Source organism: Ovis aries, chromosome 2 (assembly GCF_016772045.2).
Source record: "Ovis aries strain OAR_USU_Benz2616 breed Rambouillet chromosome 2, ARS-UI_Ramb_v3.0, whole genome shotgun sequence".
Classification (NCBI taxonomy): Eukaryota; Metazoa; Chordata; class Mammalia; order Artiodactyla; family Bovidae; genus Ovis; species Ovis aries.
This window is the reverse complement of record NC_056055.1, coordinates 247,848,502-247,867,184: the sequence shown is the minus strand read 5'-3', so window position 1 is coordinate 247,867,184 and position 18,683 is coordinate 247,848,502. Positions and strand designations below refer to the sequence as shown.

General features: G+C 53.6%; 1 protein-coding gene across 1 annotated transcript; it reads left to right on the top strand.

Moving 5' to 3' along the window:
- Positions 1 to 10: 10 nt before the first annotated feature.
- KLHDC7A (kelch domain containing 7A) lies at positions 11 to 15,027 on the top strand. The gene is made up of 2 exons (XM_042244753.2): positions 11 to 3,841; positions 12,753 to 15,027. Exon 1 carries the CDS (start codon positions 40 to 42, stop codon positions 2,428 to 2,430), a length of 2,391 nt encoding a protein of 796 aa, XP_042100687.1. The 5' UTR covers positions 11 to 39; the 3' UTR covers positions 2,431 to 3,841; positions 12,753 to 15,027.
- The last annotated feature ends 3,656 nt before the right edge of the window (positions 15,028 to 18,683 follow it).

The following is an 18,683-nucleotide window of genomic DNA, read 5'->3' as shown; positions in this document are numbered from 1 at the left end:
GATTCTTGACATTCCTCTGCCCCAGGTCGGCTTGGGAACATGCTCCCCAGAGGAGGAGGAGCAGAGGCCCAGGACTGGCATCTGGACATGCAGCTGACGGGCCAGCTGGTGCTGTCCGCTGCTGCCCTGCTCCTGCTGACTGCAGCCTACAGGCTGTACAAGTCCAGGCCAGCCCGGGCCCCACCGCGGGGGACAGACACCAAGGCCGAGGCCGAGGGGGAGGCAGGGGACTCCAGGCAGCCTGCCGCCCAGGAGGCTGTTCCCAGGGCACCACGGTGGGACCTGAGACGCCGAAGGGGAAGCAAGGGGGCCACAGGACTGCCAGGCTGCAGCTGGGAGAACACGGAGGCCTCCAGAGTCCCGGCCACCGGAGCTTCATCCGCTGTCTCAGAAGCTGGAGAGGCTCGGAAAGCTGGAAGGAAACGTGCTGGAGAGGAGCACGCTGGGCAGCGCCTGGACTCTGACCTGCCAGCTCCTCGGTGCGGAGGCCAGGAAGCTGGAACAGCTGTGGACGGTAAGCCCGAGTTGCCCCATTGCCCCGATCAGTGCAGCAAACCCCCAAACTCCCCAGCTGGCCTCCCCGCTGTGGAGAGCGGCCGTGTGGGTGGTGAGCTCGCTCCCGGGCAGGACAGTGGACTCCCCAAGCATCCAGGGAGCGGGGAGCAGGAATCCCCCTATGAAGGTCAGGCGGCCCACTGTGAAGGCCAGTGTGACATGAACAACAGCTGGGTCTTTACCCACGCGTCAGGGGTCCACAGGGAGGAGGCAGGGGCCCTCCAGGCTGCCTCGGACCTGGGCCTGGCCCTGCGTCAGCAGGAGGGCGCCTCCGACGCCTCCTACACCTTCTCGTCTGTGGCCCGGGTTCGACTAGAGGAGAATTTCATACCGGAGAAGCTGGAGGGGATCAGGCCCAGGCTGAAGGGCAAGGTGTACGATTACTATGTGGAGTCCACCTCTCAGGCCACCTCCAGGAGTAGGCTAGCCTCCCCAACAGCTGCCCCAGAAGGGGCTCCAGCCCCTGAGTCAGTGTCAGTCCCCCTGGGAACAAGGACAGCGTCTGGACCGCCCGCCGATGCCGGAGAAGGCGGACTGGAGACGGCCGCCTCCCCCCAGTCTGACCCCTCACGCTCCCTGGGAGGCTTCAGCCGCAAGGAGAGCCTCCTTCAGATCGTGGAGAACCCAGAGCTTCAGCTGCAGCTGGACGGCTTTGGGGAGGCTGCTCCATCCTGCCCAGACCAGAGAGCGACGCCCACCTGCCCCATGTCCCAGGATTCTCCTGAGTCCAGCTCAGCCAGAAGCTGCGGAAAGCCCCACGTGCACTCTGTGGCTGGCACCAATTTCTTCCACCCCCCGCTCAGCCCTGGATCAGCCCCAGAGGTCCACCTGGATCTGGGCAATTGCTACGAGGCGCTGACCTTCGCCAAGAGGAAGAAACTGGAGCCCCTGAAGGAGGCCGCCTACAAGGTGATGAGTGACAACTACCTGCAGGTCCTGCGGAGCCCGGAGGTCTACGGGTGCCTGAGCGGGGCGGAGCGGGAGCTGGTCCTCCAGCGCCGGCTCCGGGGGCGCAAGCACCTAGTGGTGGCCGACGTGTGCCCCCAGGAAGGCTCCGGCCGCCTCTGCTGCTACGACGACGAGCAGGACGCCTGGCGCCCGCTGGCCCGCCTGCCGCCCGAGGCTGTGTCCCGGGGCTGCGCCATCTGCAGCCTCTTCAATTACCTCTTCCTGGTGTCGGGCTGCCAGGGCGCGGGGCGCCAGCCCTCCAAGCGCGTCTTCTGCTACAACCCGCTGACGGGCATCTGGAGCGAGGTGTGCCCCCTGAACCAGGCGCGGCCGCACTGCCGGCTGGTGGCCCTGGACGGGCAGCTGTACGCCGTCGGGGGCGAGTGTCTGAACACGGTGGAACGCTACGACCCCCGCCTGGACCGCTGGACCTTTGCGCCGCCGCTGCCCAAGGACACCTTCGCCCTGGCGCACACGGCGGCGGCGAGCGGGGGCGAGCTCTTCGTCACCGGGGGCTCGCTGCGCTACCTGCTGCTGCGCTTCTCCGCCCGGGAACAGCGCTGGCGCGCCGCGCCCACCGGGGGGGGCAGGGACCGCACGGCCGAGATGGTGGCGGTCAGAGGCTTCCTCTATCGCTTTGACCTCAACCGCAGCCTGGGCATCAGCGTGTACCGCTGCAGCGCCAGCGCCCGCCTCTGGTACGAGTGCGCCACGTACCGGACGCCGTACCCCGACGCCTTCCAGTGCGCCGTGGTGGGCGAGCTCGTCTACTGCGTGGGGCGCCGGCGCACGCTGCGCTTCCTGGCCGACTGCATCTCGCCCAGGTTTGTGCCCGAAATGCTGCAGGCCTTCCCCTCCCCGCAGGGCACCCTCCTGCCCACCGTCCTGACCTTGCCCGGTCCTGATGTGCCCCAGACCAGGGTCTAGCAGCCCATCTGCTGGGCTCCTTCTGCAAGACTAGACGGAAAAACACCCCCTACCCATCGCGGCATGGGCCATTTCTGGGCGATCGGGGCGCAGGGGAATCTGGCCGACAAGAGGTGAATTTCAATCCCACCTGCTCCACGGTCTGGGCTTCTTAGCTGCCTCTTGCTCTCTCTGGGCAGCAGCCCTAGTGTGAAAATGAGACTGAGGACTGATGCTCTGAGGCCCAGGGTGCCCGCATCTGCAAGGTTGGCCACCATCTTGATTGAGGACTGAATTTGGTGGGGAGGGGGTACCAGGACCCCAGCAAAGTTCAGGGGCACAGCCTTATCACAGGCACAGTTCCAGAGGTTTTTTGACTCCCAGTGACCCCTCAAGCTGACCCTGCTGGACCTGGGCCAGCCCTCTCTAAGCCAGCAGGGCCTCTTCCTAAGCTTTGGGCACTGCGCCCCAACCTCCAGAAGCACCTGGGACACGCACAGGTGGAGAAAATCGAGGGGGGCTGTTCAGCAGGACTAGGACAAGCCCGGGGAGCCCCAGGGGGCCCAGCCAGAGGGAGCGATGGCTGGAGGAGAAGCAGAGCGCCAGCTGAAGCCGCCCACGGGAACTCTTGCCTGCAGAGTGAATTGACCAAAGCCTGCTTTGCTTTTTCTCGTTACATGGAATTCCAGCATACTGGAAAGAGAAGCCTCCACGTTTAGCGTCCCTTTATAAAGGCACATCTGTTTGCAGGGTCTACGGAGAATACAGTTGATGGCAACGAAAAAAAAATGTGATCCAAGGGCCACCCTCCTGCTGGGCCCATTGTTATTTGACCACCGCACTGTCTCCCCAGATCTCAGAACCCTTCACAGTACAGCCACTCGTGCAACCCAGCCCTCACCTTGGGAGCTGGGGGCAGCCCTTCCAGGGTGTGAGAGGGGATGGCACCCTTTGCCTTCCCTGTGCCTGTGGTCGCCTGGTCTGCCTCATCAGACAGGAGCGGGCCAGGGAGAGGCAGGCCCACGGTGGAGCTGAGGGACCAGCAAGCTCTCCTGCTACACCGGGAGGCTGGGCCCTCCTTTCACATCAGGTTTGGCAAATTCTCGGAGGGAGGAAAGCTTCCACCCTTGGGAAGTTACCTTTTCTTCCCAGAAGGAGGAGAGAGAGACTAGTCCAGTGTATTACCGTGGCCCTGCTCCATCTCCCAGGGAGATGCGTGTACCGACAGGAAAGCAGTCGTGCTCTTGGTACCAGCCGGAAGCCAGGGGAGCCGGGACTACTTCTGAAGTGAGTGGCGGCATCAGGAAAGACGAGAAGGCAGGTGCGCCACGGCGGGCCTGACAGGTGCGGAGATGGGAGTGCTCAGACTTTGGCATCCCTGTGTTGAAAATGGGAAGAGCAATCCGTGTCCTTCTCTGCCTGGGGGATAAAGGTGAGCACCTGTGGAAAGCGCTTCCCAGGCCCAGGGGATCCTGGCAGGAGCCTGCGTCACTGCAGCTGCCAGGGCTGAGCTGGGGGTCTTTCTGGAAGAGGCGGGGTTGGAACAAAGAAGCAGAGGAGGTTGATGTAGAGATGAAGCCTTTCCTTGGACCACAGAAGCCCGCCTTCCCTACTCTAGGGCTTGGGAGGTGAGGCAGCTTCGTTTATTTCTAGGCTGGACGCTGGGGGAGGAAAGATAGCTGAGACTGTGGCTGGAGCCTGGGAGAGTGACCTCCTCTCCAAACCCCCTCCACCACCAAGGCCATGCTCAAGTTCAGAGTCAGCACGCGGTCATGGACCTCCCGGGACCCGGGGGGGAGGGGAGACGTGATGCCGGGCAGGGGAAAGGGTGGAGAGCCCCATCTGGGAGCCGGAACAGGCAGAGCCAGATCGAGGCCAGGGGCAGGACTCCGATAAGGAGCCAGGCAGAGGATGAGACCTCAGCCGAGCTGGGTGGGGTGTGGGGAAAGGCTCCACGCCAAGGGTGAGAGCTAGGGCTCGCTCTGGGAAAACCTTCAGAAGCCCGTCACATACATACGGCAGGGACTGGGGAAACGGTCAAGGGGTAAAGCAGCGAAGCTGGTTCTAGACCCAGTGGTGGTGGCTGTGTTCTTCGTGGCCAAGGGAGAGCTGAGACTCCGGCCGAGGCTGAGACAGAATGGGGCCGCACGTCTCGTCTGCCTCTTGCGCTCCCACGGCAGACATCGCTGACGATCGCAGTGTCCTTTCTTGGTGGGCTCTTTCCACGGACTCAGAACTACTTCAGCCCAGGGCCCCAGGAAGTCATCACCAGCAGATCAGGGCTAGTGCGTTCCTGGCTTGGGCCTCCAGAGCTGGATTTAGGGATGAGAGCCGTCAGGACCGTAGCGTCAGGGCAAGGCAGTCCGGGGGCTACAGAGCCCCCGGGGCTGTGACGGTCAGGGTTCATTTTGTCGTTGCTCAGTCGTGTCCGACTGTTTTGCGACCCCGTGGACTGTAGCCTGCCAGGCTCCTCTGTCTGTGGGATTTCCCAGGCAAGAACACTGGAGCGGGTTGCCATTTCCTTCTCCAGAGGATCTTCTCCACCCAGGATGGAACCCAGGTCTCCTCCATTGGCAGGCAGATTCTTTACCACTGAGCCGCCGGGGAAGCCCAGGGTCCATTTACAGAACGTTTCAACCAGGCGGCACCCCAGGTGCTAGAGACGCAGCACGCCCCTGTCCTCGTGGAGCTCACGCTCTAGCTGTAGAAAACAGGCAGTTAAAAAAAAAAAAAAAAAACGAAAGCAAGTCCTAAACAAGCAGCACCCGCGCTGCGCACGGTCCACAGAGGGAGAGGAGGAGGGCGGGGGTGGTGTGATCAGGCTCCCTGAGGAGTCGAGGCTGTGCAGAGCCCTGAGGGGACGTCCTGGAGGTGCAGAGACCAGCGCTCCGGGAGGGAGGGTGGGCCTGCCTCCTGAAGGGCTTTGCCACGCCAGTGGGGGTGGGGAGCAGGACTGCCCCCCAGGCGCTCCGTCTTGGTGTGTGAAGAGGGCAGGAGCCCAGCTCTTCTGCTTCCGCCTTTACCTATAAAGGAGAGAATCCCATTACACGGACATTCATGAGAGAGGGGTCTTGGCTGGAGGTAAGCTACATTCCCCAGAGAGAAGCAGAGTTTGCACGTTTAGGTACTGAAGTCGCTCAGTCGTGTCCGACTCTTTGCGACCCCAAGGACTGCAGCCCGCCAGGCTCTTCTGTCCATGGAAGTCTCCAGGCAAGAATACTGGGAAGTGAAAGTGAAGTCGCTCAGTCGTGTCCGACTCTTTGCGACCCCAAGGACTGTAGCCCACCAGGCTCCTCCGTCTATGGAATTTTCCAGGCAAGAGTACTGGAGCGGGTTGTCATTTCCTTCTCCAGGGGATCTTCCTGACCCAGGGATCGAACCCAGGTCTCCCGCGTTGTAGGCAGACGCTTTACCGTCCGAGCCACCAGGGAAGTATCACATTTAGGGGGGAGGGTCAGAATAACACACAGATGCGCCATCTGAATTCGTGCGGGGCGTCAGCCAGCCCGCGTGGCTCCGTGCTGGCAGACCCCAGGACCTCCACTGGCCTCTGTAACAGCCGCGCCCGTTGTCCTCTCGCCCTCGGCCTCAGAGTGGCCTCTGTGTTGCTTGGCTTCTCCGTGGCTCATCTGTCCTTCTTTCCTAATGTGAGTTCGTTCTTCTTTAGGAAAACAGAAACAAAAACCTTAGCTTTGAGTTGTTTTGCACATTAGGCCAACCATGCCATTATAGAAAAAAATTGGAAAGTAGAGAAAGGTATTAGAAAATCTCCCCAATTTTCTACCCAAAGACAAACCCCCGCTGTGGTGTGGGTCCCTCCGGTCTGTTTTCCTGCGTGTGATTTTTCTTTGGCTTGATTTTTGCCTCGGTGTGATTATGCTGAATATACAATTCAGTTGCTTCCTTTTTTTTTTTTAACTTAGCTTTATAGAATAAGCATTTTCCCGTGTTATTACAAACCCTCGGTAAACATCATTTCAATAGTAGCACAATATTCCATCCAGTGGACCTGCCATGGTTTATTTAAACATTCCCCCCTCCGTCAGGGCTGTAGATATTTTTTTTTCCTGTTGGTTTCTTTTTCTGTCATAAATAAAGCACCCTTTGTTTTCGCGTTCCTCTCTGTCTGAGGCCTCCATCAATATTTACAAGAGAAGCAGTTCCGTCTGGAAGAACCAGGTTGCTGAAACAACCATAGCAACCGCAGCCGTTGCCTGCCTGGGGCCTGGGTTCCGCTCTTGCTGCAGGGCACAGAGCTGCCCTTGAGAATGGCCAGTGGGAAGGGCGAGGCCGGAGGCCCTGCTGACCTGGGGGATTCCTGGAGCTAGAATGCAAGACAAGGGTTCCCGCCCTACACGCCAGGCGCTGAGCGCGCGTTTTTTACGCCTCCCCTCACAAGCCCAGTTTTCAAGTGAGAAGAGTGAGGCTCAGTGAGCACAAGGACACTTGCCAAAGACCCCCAGTCTCCTGAAAAGCATCCTTGGCCCTGGCCTGCCGACTCAGCATCCTTTCCCTTCCTCTACTGTGAAGCACAGAGCCAAGGACGCGGCGTCCGCTGTCTCCTGCCCCTCATCCCTGTCCGTTCCCCACCGGCCGATGATGCTCTATCCTTGAAACTAGAACTCAAAAGAAACCATCTGAAGCTCTCTGACCCTCCACACCTGCATCTATCAAAAGGGTTTGCCACTGCCAGCCTCCAGCGGAGCTGTAAGGACTGGTCCAGGGGCTGCTCCACGGTCAGTCCCAGAAGCAGCATCGTCTTCTGCAGGGAGGCTGATGTGAGCCAGCTCAGGGGAGGGGTCCCTCATACGCCCACTGCCATTTCTCACTGGCTGGTCCCGTGGAAGGAGATTGTCTGACATGTAAGCTCCAGACGCCCCATCTTGTTTGACAAGGTCTAGGGACTGGGGAAGGAGGCTCAAGCTGTGCATAGACCGTCCGGGCTTTGAGATGAACCTCTGTGGTCCTTTAACAGGGTGAGTGACTGGCTGACCTGAGTTTCCCAAACTCAAAGCATTAGGCATTTCCCCACGGCATCCGAAAGCAGTGAAGAGCTCCAGAGGCTGCTCGGGGCCCCTGGAAACCTTGAGAAGATGGTACAGATGGGAGGGCAGGAGCCCCTCAGAGTGCCTGGGAGGCCCATGCACTGTGTCTGGCCTGCAGATAATCAGAGCCAGTCAGGTGCCCAGCACTTCCCATCTTTGTCATCCTTCCTGGAAGCCACTTGTGGCCCCAGGGTCGCCCTCAGAGTCCCCCGAGGCTGTGGCCCTGCCAGGAGGGGCCTCCCAGGCAGACAGGAGGCTGGGTGGACAAATTGTGCTGAAAGGCAAAGGGAGACGGTGCCCCCAGGGGTAGGAGACGAGGGGACAGGCAGCTGGGGAGCCAGAAGAGAGGACCGCCGCAGGGCGAGCCTCTAAAAACAGCTCCCAGGCAGACTCAGGTTTTTTGACAAGTGGGATGTGGGTCAAAATAAAACAAAAATGAAAAAGTGATCGAGTCTTGGTCGCCTTTTTCTGTGTGTGCAGGGAGGCAGTGGAGACACGGATCTTGTACCAACGATGACGGCCACATTCCCCCACTCCGCGCTCTGCACAAACCCTTAGCCATCATTCCCTCATCAAGCCCTTCTTGGAACATCTCTGCCTGGAAGTGATTATCCTCATAATACAGGGGAGGAAATGGAGGCAGGACACTTCACAAAATTGAAAGTGGTTATTTGAGACCTATTCTAAAATCTGCCCTTGTTATTAAGAAATTGGAGGAGAGAAAGCAATCATTGCCAATACGTTTCTTGAGTACTGATGGCGCTGGGGGCAAAGAGCCCACCTGCCAATGCAGGGGACTTACGAGATGTGGCTTCGATCCCTGGTTTGTGAAGATCCCCTGGAGGAGGGCATGGCAACCAGCTCCAGAATTCTTGCCTGGAGAATCCCATGGACAGAGGAGCCTGGTGGGCCAGAGTCATAGGGTCGCGTAGAGTTGGACACGACTGAAGTGACTTAGCACACACACGTGCAGGCACTGCGCTTATATGACTTCATTTTAGGCTCAAAACAACCTAGTAGATGGCAAAAGGGGCCACATTCTCCCCTTTCCATCAATTTCTCCACCCTTGATCTGGCCATGAGACTTCCTTTTTTTTTTAATACGTATGTATTCTTCTGCACTTACTTTTTCCCATTTAATATAATATTCTCCTATGTTTTAGCTGCACCATACAGCTCCTGGAATTTTAGTTCCCTGACTAGAGATTGAACCTGGGCCACCGCAATGAAAACGCTGAGTCTTAACCACTGGACTGCCAGGGAATCCCCGATACTTGCTTTTTAATAGCTTGGATGCTGGGTTTACTCTCTTGCTCTTAACAACCCTGAGATTTCCATGGTGGGCACAAGCCTGGGCTAGCCTCCTGGACACGTGGGAGACACGTGGTCTGCTTATCAGCTCCCCCAGTCCACAGTCGGCCAGACACAAGCCACTGACCACAGACACCCCAGTGAGCAATCCCAGCCAAGACCAGCAGACTTCCTGGCTGCACCCAGCCCAGAGTGCCGTGAATGAAAAGTCTTGCCGGCCCTGTCAGTAAACAAAGGACGTTGCCACCCTCAAGCCACCACATTGTAGCCCTCTAGACATTGAGCCCTGGGGAGCACCGGCCGGAGGCAGGATGTTCCCGCATCTAGCAGTCAGCCCCTGCAGCCACCCACAGCGGTGCGCATAGAGGAGACGCAGGGCAGGACTCACAGGGGAGTGGCCCCAGACAGCGGAGGCAGGCATCAAAGGGGTGAGAGTGAGCCCGACTCTAAAGCACTAGGTGCCGTAATTTGAGATATCTAATGTTCCTTAACTAACAGTAATCTTTTGATGTTGTAAGTACCTGGTTTTTGTTGCAAAACCTCTTATACTTCCTGAACTCCCTCCCTTACCTCTTGGGAGCAGTCCCTCAGAGTTATCTGAGATGCTGTGTCCTGGGCTTAAGTCCTCAGTTTGTCCGTTAAATGAAACACAACAGGCTTCTCAGGTGGCTCAGTGGTGAAGAAGCCACCTGCCGGTGCAAGAGATGTGGGAGACGCAGGTTCGGTCCCGGGGTTGGAAAGATCCCCTGGAGCGGGAAATGGCAACCCTCTCTAGTTTTCTTGCCTGGAAAATTCCATGGACAGAGGAGTCTAGCAGAAGGCAGTCCTTGGGGTGGGAAGGATCAGACACAGCTGAGCACAGCCCAGCTTAGCCTCAACTTCCAGGTTTTTTGTTTTTCTTTGAGACAACAGGGCCGATTCACTGATGCGTGAATGAAACAGCAGGCTACGGGTTTAAGCCACTACATACTCGAGTGGTTTGGAACTGAGCAATACGCAAGCGACGCAGCGCTGCTATGAGATCCACACTGTCATCACTATTTCATGGCAACGGAGGCTTAAAGTTCAAGAGAACGGCCTAACTTTCCCACGTAGACTTTCAAAAAATGTGCAGTATGAGAGTTGCCAGTTAATTTCTATTGGACAAAACGAGGACTTTAGCGTGGGAGACAGCATTTCAGATAGCTCTGAGAAGCTGCTCCAAGGAGGTGGGGAGAGGAGCTAGAATATATATAGGAGTTTTGCCACAAAGGGCAGGTAGTTGGGAACAACAAAAGAATGTTGTTAAAGAAGCCAGATATCTCAAGTTAAAATTAGCACTTTGCCGACAAAGGTCCATCTAGTCAAAGCTATGGCTTTTCCAGTAGTCATATATGGATGTGAGAGTTGGACTATAAAGAAAGCTGAGCGCCGAAGAATGGATGCTTTTGAACTGTGGTGTTGGAGAAGACTCTTGAGAGCCCCTTGGACTGCAAGGAGATCCAACCAGTCCATGCTAAAGGAAATCAGTCCTGAATATTCATTGGAAGGACTGATGCTGAAGCTGAAACTCCAAATACTTTGGCCACCTGATGGGAAGAACTGACTCATTGGAAAAGACCCTGATGTTGCGAAAGATTGAAGGTGGGAGGAGAAAGGGACAACAGAGGATGGATGGTTGGGTGGCATGAGTTTGAGTAGGCTCTGGGAGTTGGTGATGGACAGGGAGGCCTAGCGTGCTGAAGTCCACACGGCCGCAGAGTTGGACACGACTGAGCGACTGACCTGAACTATGCATGAGGTGATGCAAGATTCTGGCTCACTGAAATCATTCTTCGGATATACACCTAAGATATCTGCAGCCAGTATGCTGTTTTCACATCCTGAGTGTCCTCAGGGCTCACCGCGGAGCGTGGCTGCAGTCTGACGGCTGCTGGATGGCAGCTGTCCTTTCTTTCCTGAGTTTCCCCAGGGCTCGCCAGCTCGACATCCACGGTGGCTGCAATTGCTGGTGACTGTGACACCCTAGTTTACTTATACGGCAGGAAACAGTCCATTTCTCAGCTTGAATGTGTGGTCTCAGCATCCCTGGCCAGCTTGTTCCCCACACGTCAATCAGGGCACCTCACGCCACACGCTTAACCCTCCAACACTTCAGCCTCGGTCTCCAGGTCCACTGGCCCCAGTGAGCTCCCCATGGGTAGCGAGAATGTCTCGTCTGCCTCCATCCTTGGCACCAGCATGGAGCAGCCACACTGCCCAGCTCAGAGGAGGCTGAGCTGTGTCCCGGTTTGAAATGCACCAAGTCCTGTGGCTGGCTGTGCAGCACTGCCCAGAGGGGTTGATCCGCTGTCTCCGGGAAGGACTGTATCATACCCTTCCGCCCTTTCCTTAAACATCCTTCCTGTTGGCATGCAATATCAGGGCAGAGGGGGCCTCTCAGCTCCCACAGGCCAGAGCTCAGTGGTCCTGCTGCAGCTGTCAGCCCCTGTCCGCTGCCCACAGGAAGGGCAAGCTGCATCGCCTGGGGAGGCACCACTCCCCCCAGCCCCGGAGGGCCTGGCTGGCAGGAGGTGGTATATAATCACCCCGGCTCCCTCAGCTCCAGGCGGGAGCTCAGGCTCGGTCTCTACCCTGGCTCCCAGATAACACCCCTTAACGAAGTCACTCCTGTCCACTGTATTCACATTGCCGCCTGCTCCTTCTGCCTCCCAGGGACTGTAGCGGAGGCACACCCTCCTTCCCCCTACCCACTCCCTCTTACCTTCTTTAGGCCTTCACAGCCCTGGCACCAGCCACCACCCCTATTTCAGACAAGCTCTGGCATCTCTCATGTAAAAGGAAAGGCCACTTTTACACCACTCGCTGGATAGTGCGATAAATTAAAAGCATGAATACACTCTAGGAGGTTAAAAACACTACGCAAATATAATGTGTCCTGATTTGAAATGAGTGTCAAAGTGATGTGGTGGCTCTGCGCCCCTGAAAACAGTTTATGCTCTGGAGATCTGTGATTGTTTCTCTTGCAATCGTGTTTACACTATCACCCTTAGCAATCTTGACTTTGTAGAAAATAGGAGGGTTAGCTCTAACTTGCCCTCAATTTAAATCATAGCAAATTCTGAGTGAACTCTTTAAAAACACAAAAACGCCTGCTCTTACAGACGCTTTCTGTCTTATCTGAAGGAGCCAAAATGTTGGATTGTACATAGACCCCTTTAAACCCATGCCTGGTATCTTTCAGCCCCCTGATGTCACTTTCCAAGCCTGGTCTGTCTCCCCTGGACTATACAGTGGGGTGGGTTTGTGACGAATGATGGCAAATTAGGGCAATATCAACCCCAAGAACACCCAGGAACATCATATCTTTAAGCTGTCTTTTAAAAACAGCATTTTAACTGGGGTGAAATATACATGTAACCACTTGAAAACATGCGATCCAATGGCTTCAAGTACTTTCTCAGTGTTATGTGTCTATGTTTTACCTGTTTACAAAAGATACACAGACATTTATTGTTCTGAGAAACAGGCGCGGACTTCCCTGGAGGCCCAGTAGTTAAGAATCCACCTGCCAGTGCCAGGGACACGGGTTCGGCCCCTGGTCCGGGAAGTTTCCACGTGCCGCAGAGCGTCTAAGCCGCAGCTACCGAGCTGTCACTGCAGAGCCTGTGCTCTGAAATAGGGAGGCCGCCGCAGTGAGAAGCCTGTGCTCCCTAAGCAGGCATAGCCCCTGCCCGTCGCAACTAGAGAAAGCCCACGCATAGCAACGAAGGCCCAGGGCAGCCAAAAATAAATCAACACACACTCTTTCTAATTCTTCAAAAGCAAACAAAAAAAGTTATTGCAGAACATATGAATGGGAAAATACAGAGAAACCCGAAGGAGGCAGTGGAAGTCACTCCCACCCCAAAATAATCCGTCACTGCCTTTGACATCTTTATTTCTAGTCTCTTATTACCCATAATTTAAAAAATTTAAAAGCAGGGTCTTACTCTGTATTTACTGTAGAATTGACCTTTCCTGCTATCAGAATATCGTGACTACTTTCAAGCTTGAAGGATGTATCACTGGATTTCTTTTCATCATGTCCGACTCTTTGCGACCCCGTGGACTGTAACCTACTAGGCTTCTCCGTCCAGGGGATTCTCCAGGCAAGAATACTGGAGTGGATTGCCATTTCCTTCTCCAGAGGATCTTCCCAACCCAGGGATTGAACCCTGGTCTCCCGCATTGGAGGCAGACGCTTTAACCTCTGAGCCACCAGGGAGGATAAAATATACATAACCGAAAACTCACCGATCTAGCCATTTTTTTCAAGTGTGCCATTCAGAGGCAGTAAGTACGCCTCCGTGGTTTGCACCCATCCGTATCATCCATCGCCTGAACTTCTTCATCATCCCAAACCGGAACTCCGTGCTCGTTAAACCCTAAGGCCCGTTCCTCGCTCCCCACCCCCACCCCTGGTAAGTAAAAGGTGTCTTTGACTTTGGAAAACATCCCTTACAAGAATAAGGAAGTTCTCTGCTCCTTCAGCACAGACGATTAGAAATGTGCCTTAAGCACAAAAACACACTGGGCTTCATTCATTCTGGAAAGTTCCATAAACTACGCAGAGCCCAGCTCAGTGGGATACTCTGGGGCAAAATAATCAATAGCTCATTTATCAAAGATGTTACGGCCCCTTCCTCATTCCCATGGGGAAAGACAAAGGGAAAAGTGAGCTCTCTGTTCCCCATGAACTTGCTCCCTCCTCACCCTACACTCATTACTCTGAGTGCCTTAACAGAAATATAGCTGGGAGAAAGTCAAGGAATAAAACATGTTAACTATTGTCTTACATTGTGGGTCCTAATTATGCAATTATGTGCCCTTAAGATGGATGCTGATTCCCACTGCTGGGGATACACACCGAGGAAACCAGAACTGAAAGAGACACGTGTACCCCAAAGTTCATCGCAGCATTGCTTACAATAGCTTGGATATGGAAGTGACCTAGATGCCCATCGGCAGATGAATGGATAAGAAAGCTGTGGTACATACACACAATGGAGCATTACTCAGCCATTAAAAAGAATGCATTTGAATCAGTTCTAATGAGGTGGATGGAACTGGAGCCTATTATACAGAGTGAAGTAAGTCAGAAAGAAAAACACCAATACAGTGTATTAATGCATGTAAATGGAATTTAGAAAGATGGTAACGATGACCCTGTATGCGAGACAGCAAAAGAGACACAGATGTAAAGAACAGACTTTTGCACTCTGTGGGGAAGGCGAGGGTGGGGTGATCTGTGAGAATAGCATTGAAACATGGATATTACTGTATGTGAAATAGATCGCCAGTCCAGGTTCGATGCATGAGACGGGGCGCTCAGGGCCGGTGCACTGGGACGACCCTGAGGGACGGGATGGGGAGGGAGGAGGGAGGGGGTTCAGGATGGGGGACACATGTACAGCCATGGCTGATTCATGTCAGTGTACGGCAAAAACCCACCACAATATTGTAAAGTAACTAGCCTCCAATTAAAATAAATAAATAAAGTAAAAAAAATAAAACAGGGATGCTTATTAAACGTCCATTCCCTGCAAGGTGCTGGGGTCCTGGTTGTGAACAGGTTGGATACATTCTCCTGGGGAAGCCAGGAGTGCACAGGTGAGCAGCCACATGCAGTGGAGGCAGACCGGTGCACGCTCAGCGCAGGAAGTGAATGGAGAGAGCCGCAGAGTGGCCGGGGCGTGCTGCGCTCCGAGTGGCTTCTCAGAGGAGGTGGCAGTGAAGCTGTGACATGAAAGATGAGAAGGACTTAGCCCGGAGGGTGGCAGGAAAATGAGGAGTGGGAAAAGAGGAGGGGCGGCCAAGAACAAGGGCCCTGTGTCCGAGCCGAGGGAAGGCCGGTGTGGCTGCGGAGATGTGGGAGGCAGGGCAGCCCGGCCACGGGGAGCGCCGGCACCTGTCAGCTGGAGAAAGAAGGCTGGGTTTTATCTTCAGCCCAACGAGAAAGCTTCAGATAATTTTTGTTTGTCAATACACTTTTCATTTCAGGAGAGCTTTTAGACATAAGGTTGCAAGGACAGTACAGAGAATCCCCATATACGCACTGTTGTTAAGATCTTGCATTCACATGGTCCTTTCATCACAGCTAAGGAGCCAACGCTGATCAATTGTCACTAACAGAAGTCTACGCTTTATTCGGGCTTCTTGTATTTTCCCTCCATGTCTGTCTTCTTTCTGTTCCAGGCTTCCACCCAAGATGCTAAAAAATAAAAGATTATTTTTTATCTTTTTTTTAGTGTAGTTGATTTACCATGCTGTGCTAACTTCTGCTGTATCGCTGAGAGGTTCGGTTACACACACATATAAACTCTTTTTTATGTTCTTTTTCATTATAGTTGATCCCAGGGTATTGAAAGTAGCTCCTGAGCACGTGCTCAGATATGTTGATCACTGTCGGCGTTGTCCTTGACCCTGGCCGAGGGGGCATCTGTCCGGCTCCTCTGCTGTCACGTCTCTCTCTTCCTTCCTTTCACATTCTGCTCTTCAGAAGGAGTCACCGTGTGCAGCCCGCACTCACAGGACAGGAAGCCACGCTGAGCCTCCTTGATGGAGGCTCCGAAAACTATTTGGAATTCTTCCATACATTCTTCTTCCCCATTTACTTAGTTATTCAATTATCTATGTCAGCGTAGACGCAGAGCCTCTTTTTTTATTTTGTATTGTGGGTTATATTTTAGAGCTGTGTTTCTTTTCTTTTTTCATTTATTTTTTAATTGGAATGTCATTGCTTTGGGGGCTTCCCAGGTGGTGCAGTGGGTAAAGAATCTGCCTGCCAGTACAGGAGATGCAGGCTCAATCCCTGAATCGGGAAGATCCCCTGGGTAGGAAATGGCAATCCACTGCAGCATTCTTACCTGAAAAATTCCACGGGCAGAGGAGCCTGGTGGGCAACAGCCCAGCAGGTCGCAAACGAGACAGACACGACTTAGCGACTAAGCAACAATAATTACTTTACTAGGCATGTTCACTGTCTTACACAGATTGGCGCAGCTTTGGCTGCTGGGAGCTCTTCCAGCTGACCCTGCGGCCCTTCGCCGCATCCCCATTATTTTGGTTCATGAGCATGTCCTTATTTTCTGTCACTACAGATGCTTCACGCACATCTAATATTTTCCCTGCCCAATCCTCTCGCTTGCAGGATCCGCCATTTCTCCAAGGAGCCCTAGTTCCTTTTATTAGAGAATGATATTAGAAGCCAACCTCTGGACACTGGGTCACAGAGGTTTTTAGGCGCCAGGTGACATTATCTGATTTCCATTCTAAATGCATTCCACTGGGTGCTGCAGAGAGAGCCTCTTGGTGGCAGCCAGAGAGAAACTGTGATTCCGGTTGAGGGCATCACAGTCATTCGGGTGAGACGTGTAGGGACCCACTGGAGCCTCAGAGTTAATATGGAGACTGAAAGAAAGTGTTAGTGGCTCAGTCGTGTCCAACTCTTCATGACCCCGTGGACTGCAGCCCTCCAGACTCCTCTGTCCACGGGATTCTCCAGGCAAGAATACTGGAGTGGGTTGCCATTCCCTTCTCCAGGGGATCATCCCCACCCAGGTACCAAACCCAGATCTCCTGCGTTGTAGGCAGATTCTTTATTGTCTGAGCCACCAGGGAAGCCCCCGTATGGAGATTATGTTAAACGAAAGACATATGAGATGAGCAGATGCAGGGAGAAGACGTCTCAGAACTTCCTTTATCTCTCTGAAAGCAAAAAATTCTGAGAGTGAAACTATCATAAACTCCCTTCTCTGAAGGAATTACATGGCCATGAAAAAGAAGGGAAAGATCACTCACACCTGCCTACACATACATTACCTCCAATTTTCTTATCTCCTGTTTGTTCCCCTAGAAACCCATTTGTTCATATAGAAGCCTCTGTTCTCTCCTCTTTTTCCTAAACTTTAGCAATTGGGCAAACTGTTTGTTTTGTGAGCTCCAGTATACACTTGAATCAATTTGTTTTTCTTTTTTTTCTTCTTGCTAATCTAGCATTTGTGAGTTTAATTTGCACACCCTCGGGGATTGAGCCTAAGAGGTTTTTCCTCCCTGATGGAGACAATGGCCTGAGCTCCACAGGGATTCAAGGTCAGCTAGAGATGGGTTCATGTGGACAGTCCATCCAGTCAAGGCTATGGTTTTCCAGTGGTCATGTATGGATGTGAGAGTCGGACTATAAAGAAAGCTGAACCCCAAAGAACTGATGCTTTTGAACTATGGTGTTAGAGAAGACTCTTGAGAGTCCCTTGGACAGCGAGGAGATCTAACCAGTCTATCCTAAAGGAAATCAGTCCTGAATTTTTATTGGAGGGACTGATGCTGAAGCTGAAACTCCAATCCTTTGGGCACCTGATGTGAAGAACTGACTCACTGGAAAAGATCCTGATGCTGGGAAAGACTGAAGGCAGGAGGAGAAGGGGACGACAGAGGATGAGAGGGTTGGATGGCATCACTGGACTCGATGGACATGAGTTTGAGTAAGCTCCAGGAGCTGGTTTTGGACAGGGAGGCCTGGTGTGCTGCAGTCCAGGGGGTCTGAAAGAATCGGGCCCGACTGAGTGACTGAACTGACTGGCTGATGAAGATTCATCACCAGCTTGCTCCTCTGGCCAGCCCCCTCCCGCCCCCAGCCCAGCCTACCTCTACCCGTCAACCCTTCCAATGCGTGTCCTTCCTCTTCACTTTTCCTGAACAGGGTTTCTATTGCTTACAACCAGGAACCCTAACCCATGGAGCCTAGTACGTTTCCCCTTTGACCCTGTCGACTTAAAAAAAATGCACAGCATGAGAGTTGCCAGTTAAGTTTTATCTGGGGCAAAACCCAGGAGACAGCACCTCAGATAGCTCTGAGAAACTGCCCCAAGGAGGCAGGGGAGAAAGCTCGGTATATATGTGATTTTTGGCGAATGGAAAATACATGCAATCAAGAACATATTTTTTTCCAGAAGGTTTCTACTAGTCTTGGAAAACCTTTACTAGTCATGAGGAACAATGTCACCATGAAGAATTTTAGTGCTTTTCTAGATATAAGGAGATACAAGAAGCGGGCTCATAAAATCAGCTCCTGAGAGTACCTGACCATCTGAAGATCTGTCCTGCCAATTTTCCCAGAGCCCAGAGCTCCTCATTCCTGCTCTCCACCCTGAACTCTTTCAGGGGGTGCTGAAGGTCAGCAGCACGTGATTTAATCCATGTAGAGGTAGATGGCTGGCACCCACGGCACGAGCCGATTTGTAGCTGACAACCTGTAAGCTGGACTCTGGAGGAAATCATTTCACCACCCTCTGACTCTCGCACGGAGCCTAGCGCACGCTTGCTGAGCCAGATTTGTGCTCCCGAGTAAACAAAACAGTTGGCTGTGTCATGGGACACCAGCGACAGGCCTCTGGGGTGCACCTTGGAAACCCACTTGAGAAAATAAATTGTTGCAAGTTCTTTCCCCACATCCCTTTGTGTGGAAACAATTAGTGTGCTAATTAAAACTGAGTCTTATCTGTTCACAAAAGTAAGCCCAGCAGGCCCTCTAATTGGCAAGACAGGGTTGGCAGAAAGTTGGGAACTGGTACTAAAAAAGAAGGCATTTTCATTTCCCATCAAATGTTTAATAATTCAGGTGACTGCAGAATTTGGCTGGCCCTCCATGCAATAGGCTTGAAATAGTGAGCTTGGCAAGCGCAGGGCCATCCACATCCATATCCCAGTTCTCACGAGTGAGAATTTGTCATCTCTCTCCCTGCCTGGCCTGGCTGGAGCGGGCCTTGCTCCATAAAGGAAAGGCTTGTTGCTCAAATTAATAGTACAAACAAGATTTCAGAAGGGAATGTTTAACCTACTTAAGAGAACACGCTGTATTCAAGCAATTAGTACTGTTTGCACGCAATGAATGAGCTAATT

Excerpts from the sequence above, each read along its gene's own strand:
- KLHDC7A (XM_042244753.2), top strand. The coding sequence starts at position 40 with ATGCTCCCCAGAGGAGGAGGAGCAGAGGCCCAGGACTGGCATCTGGAC.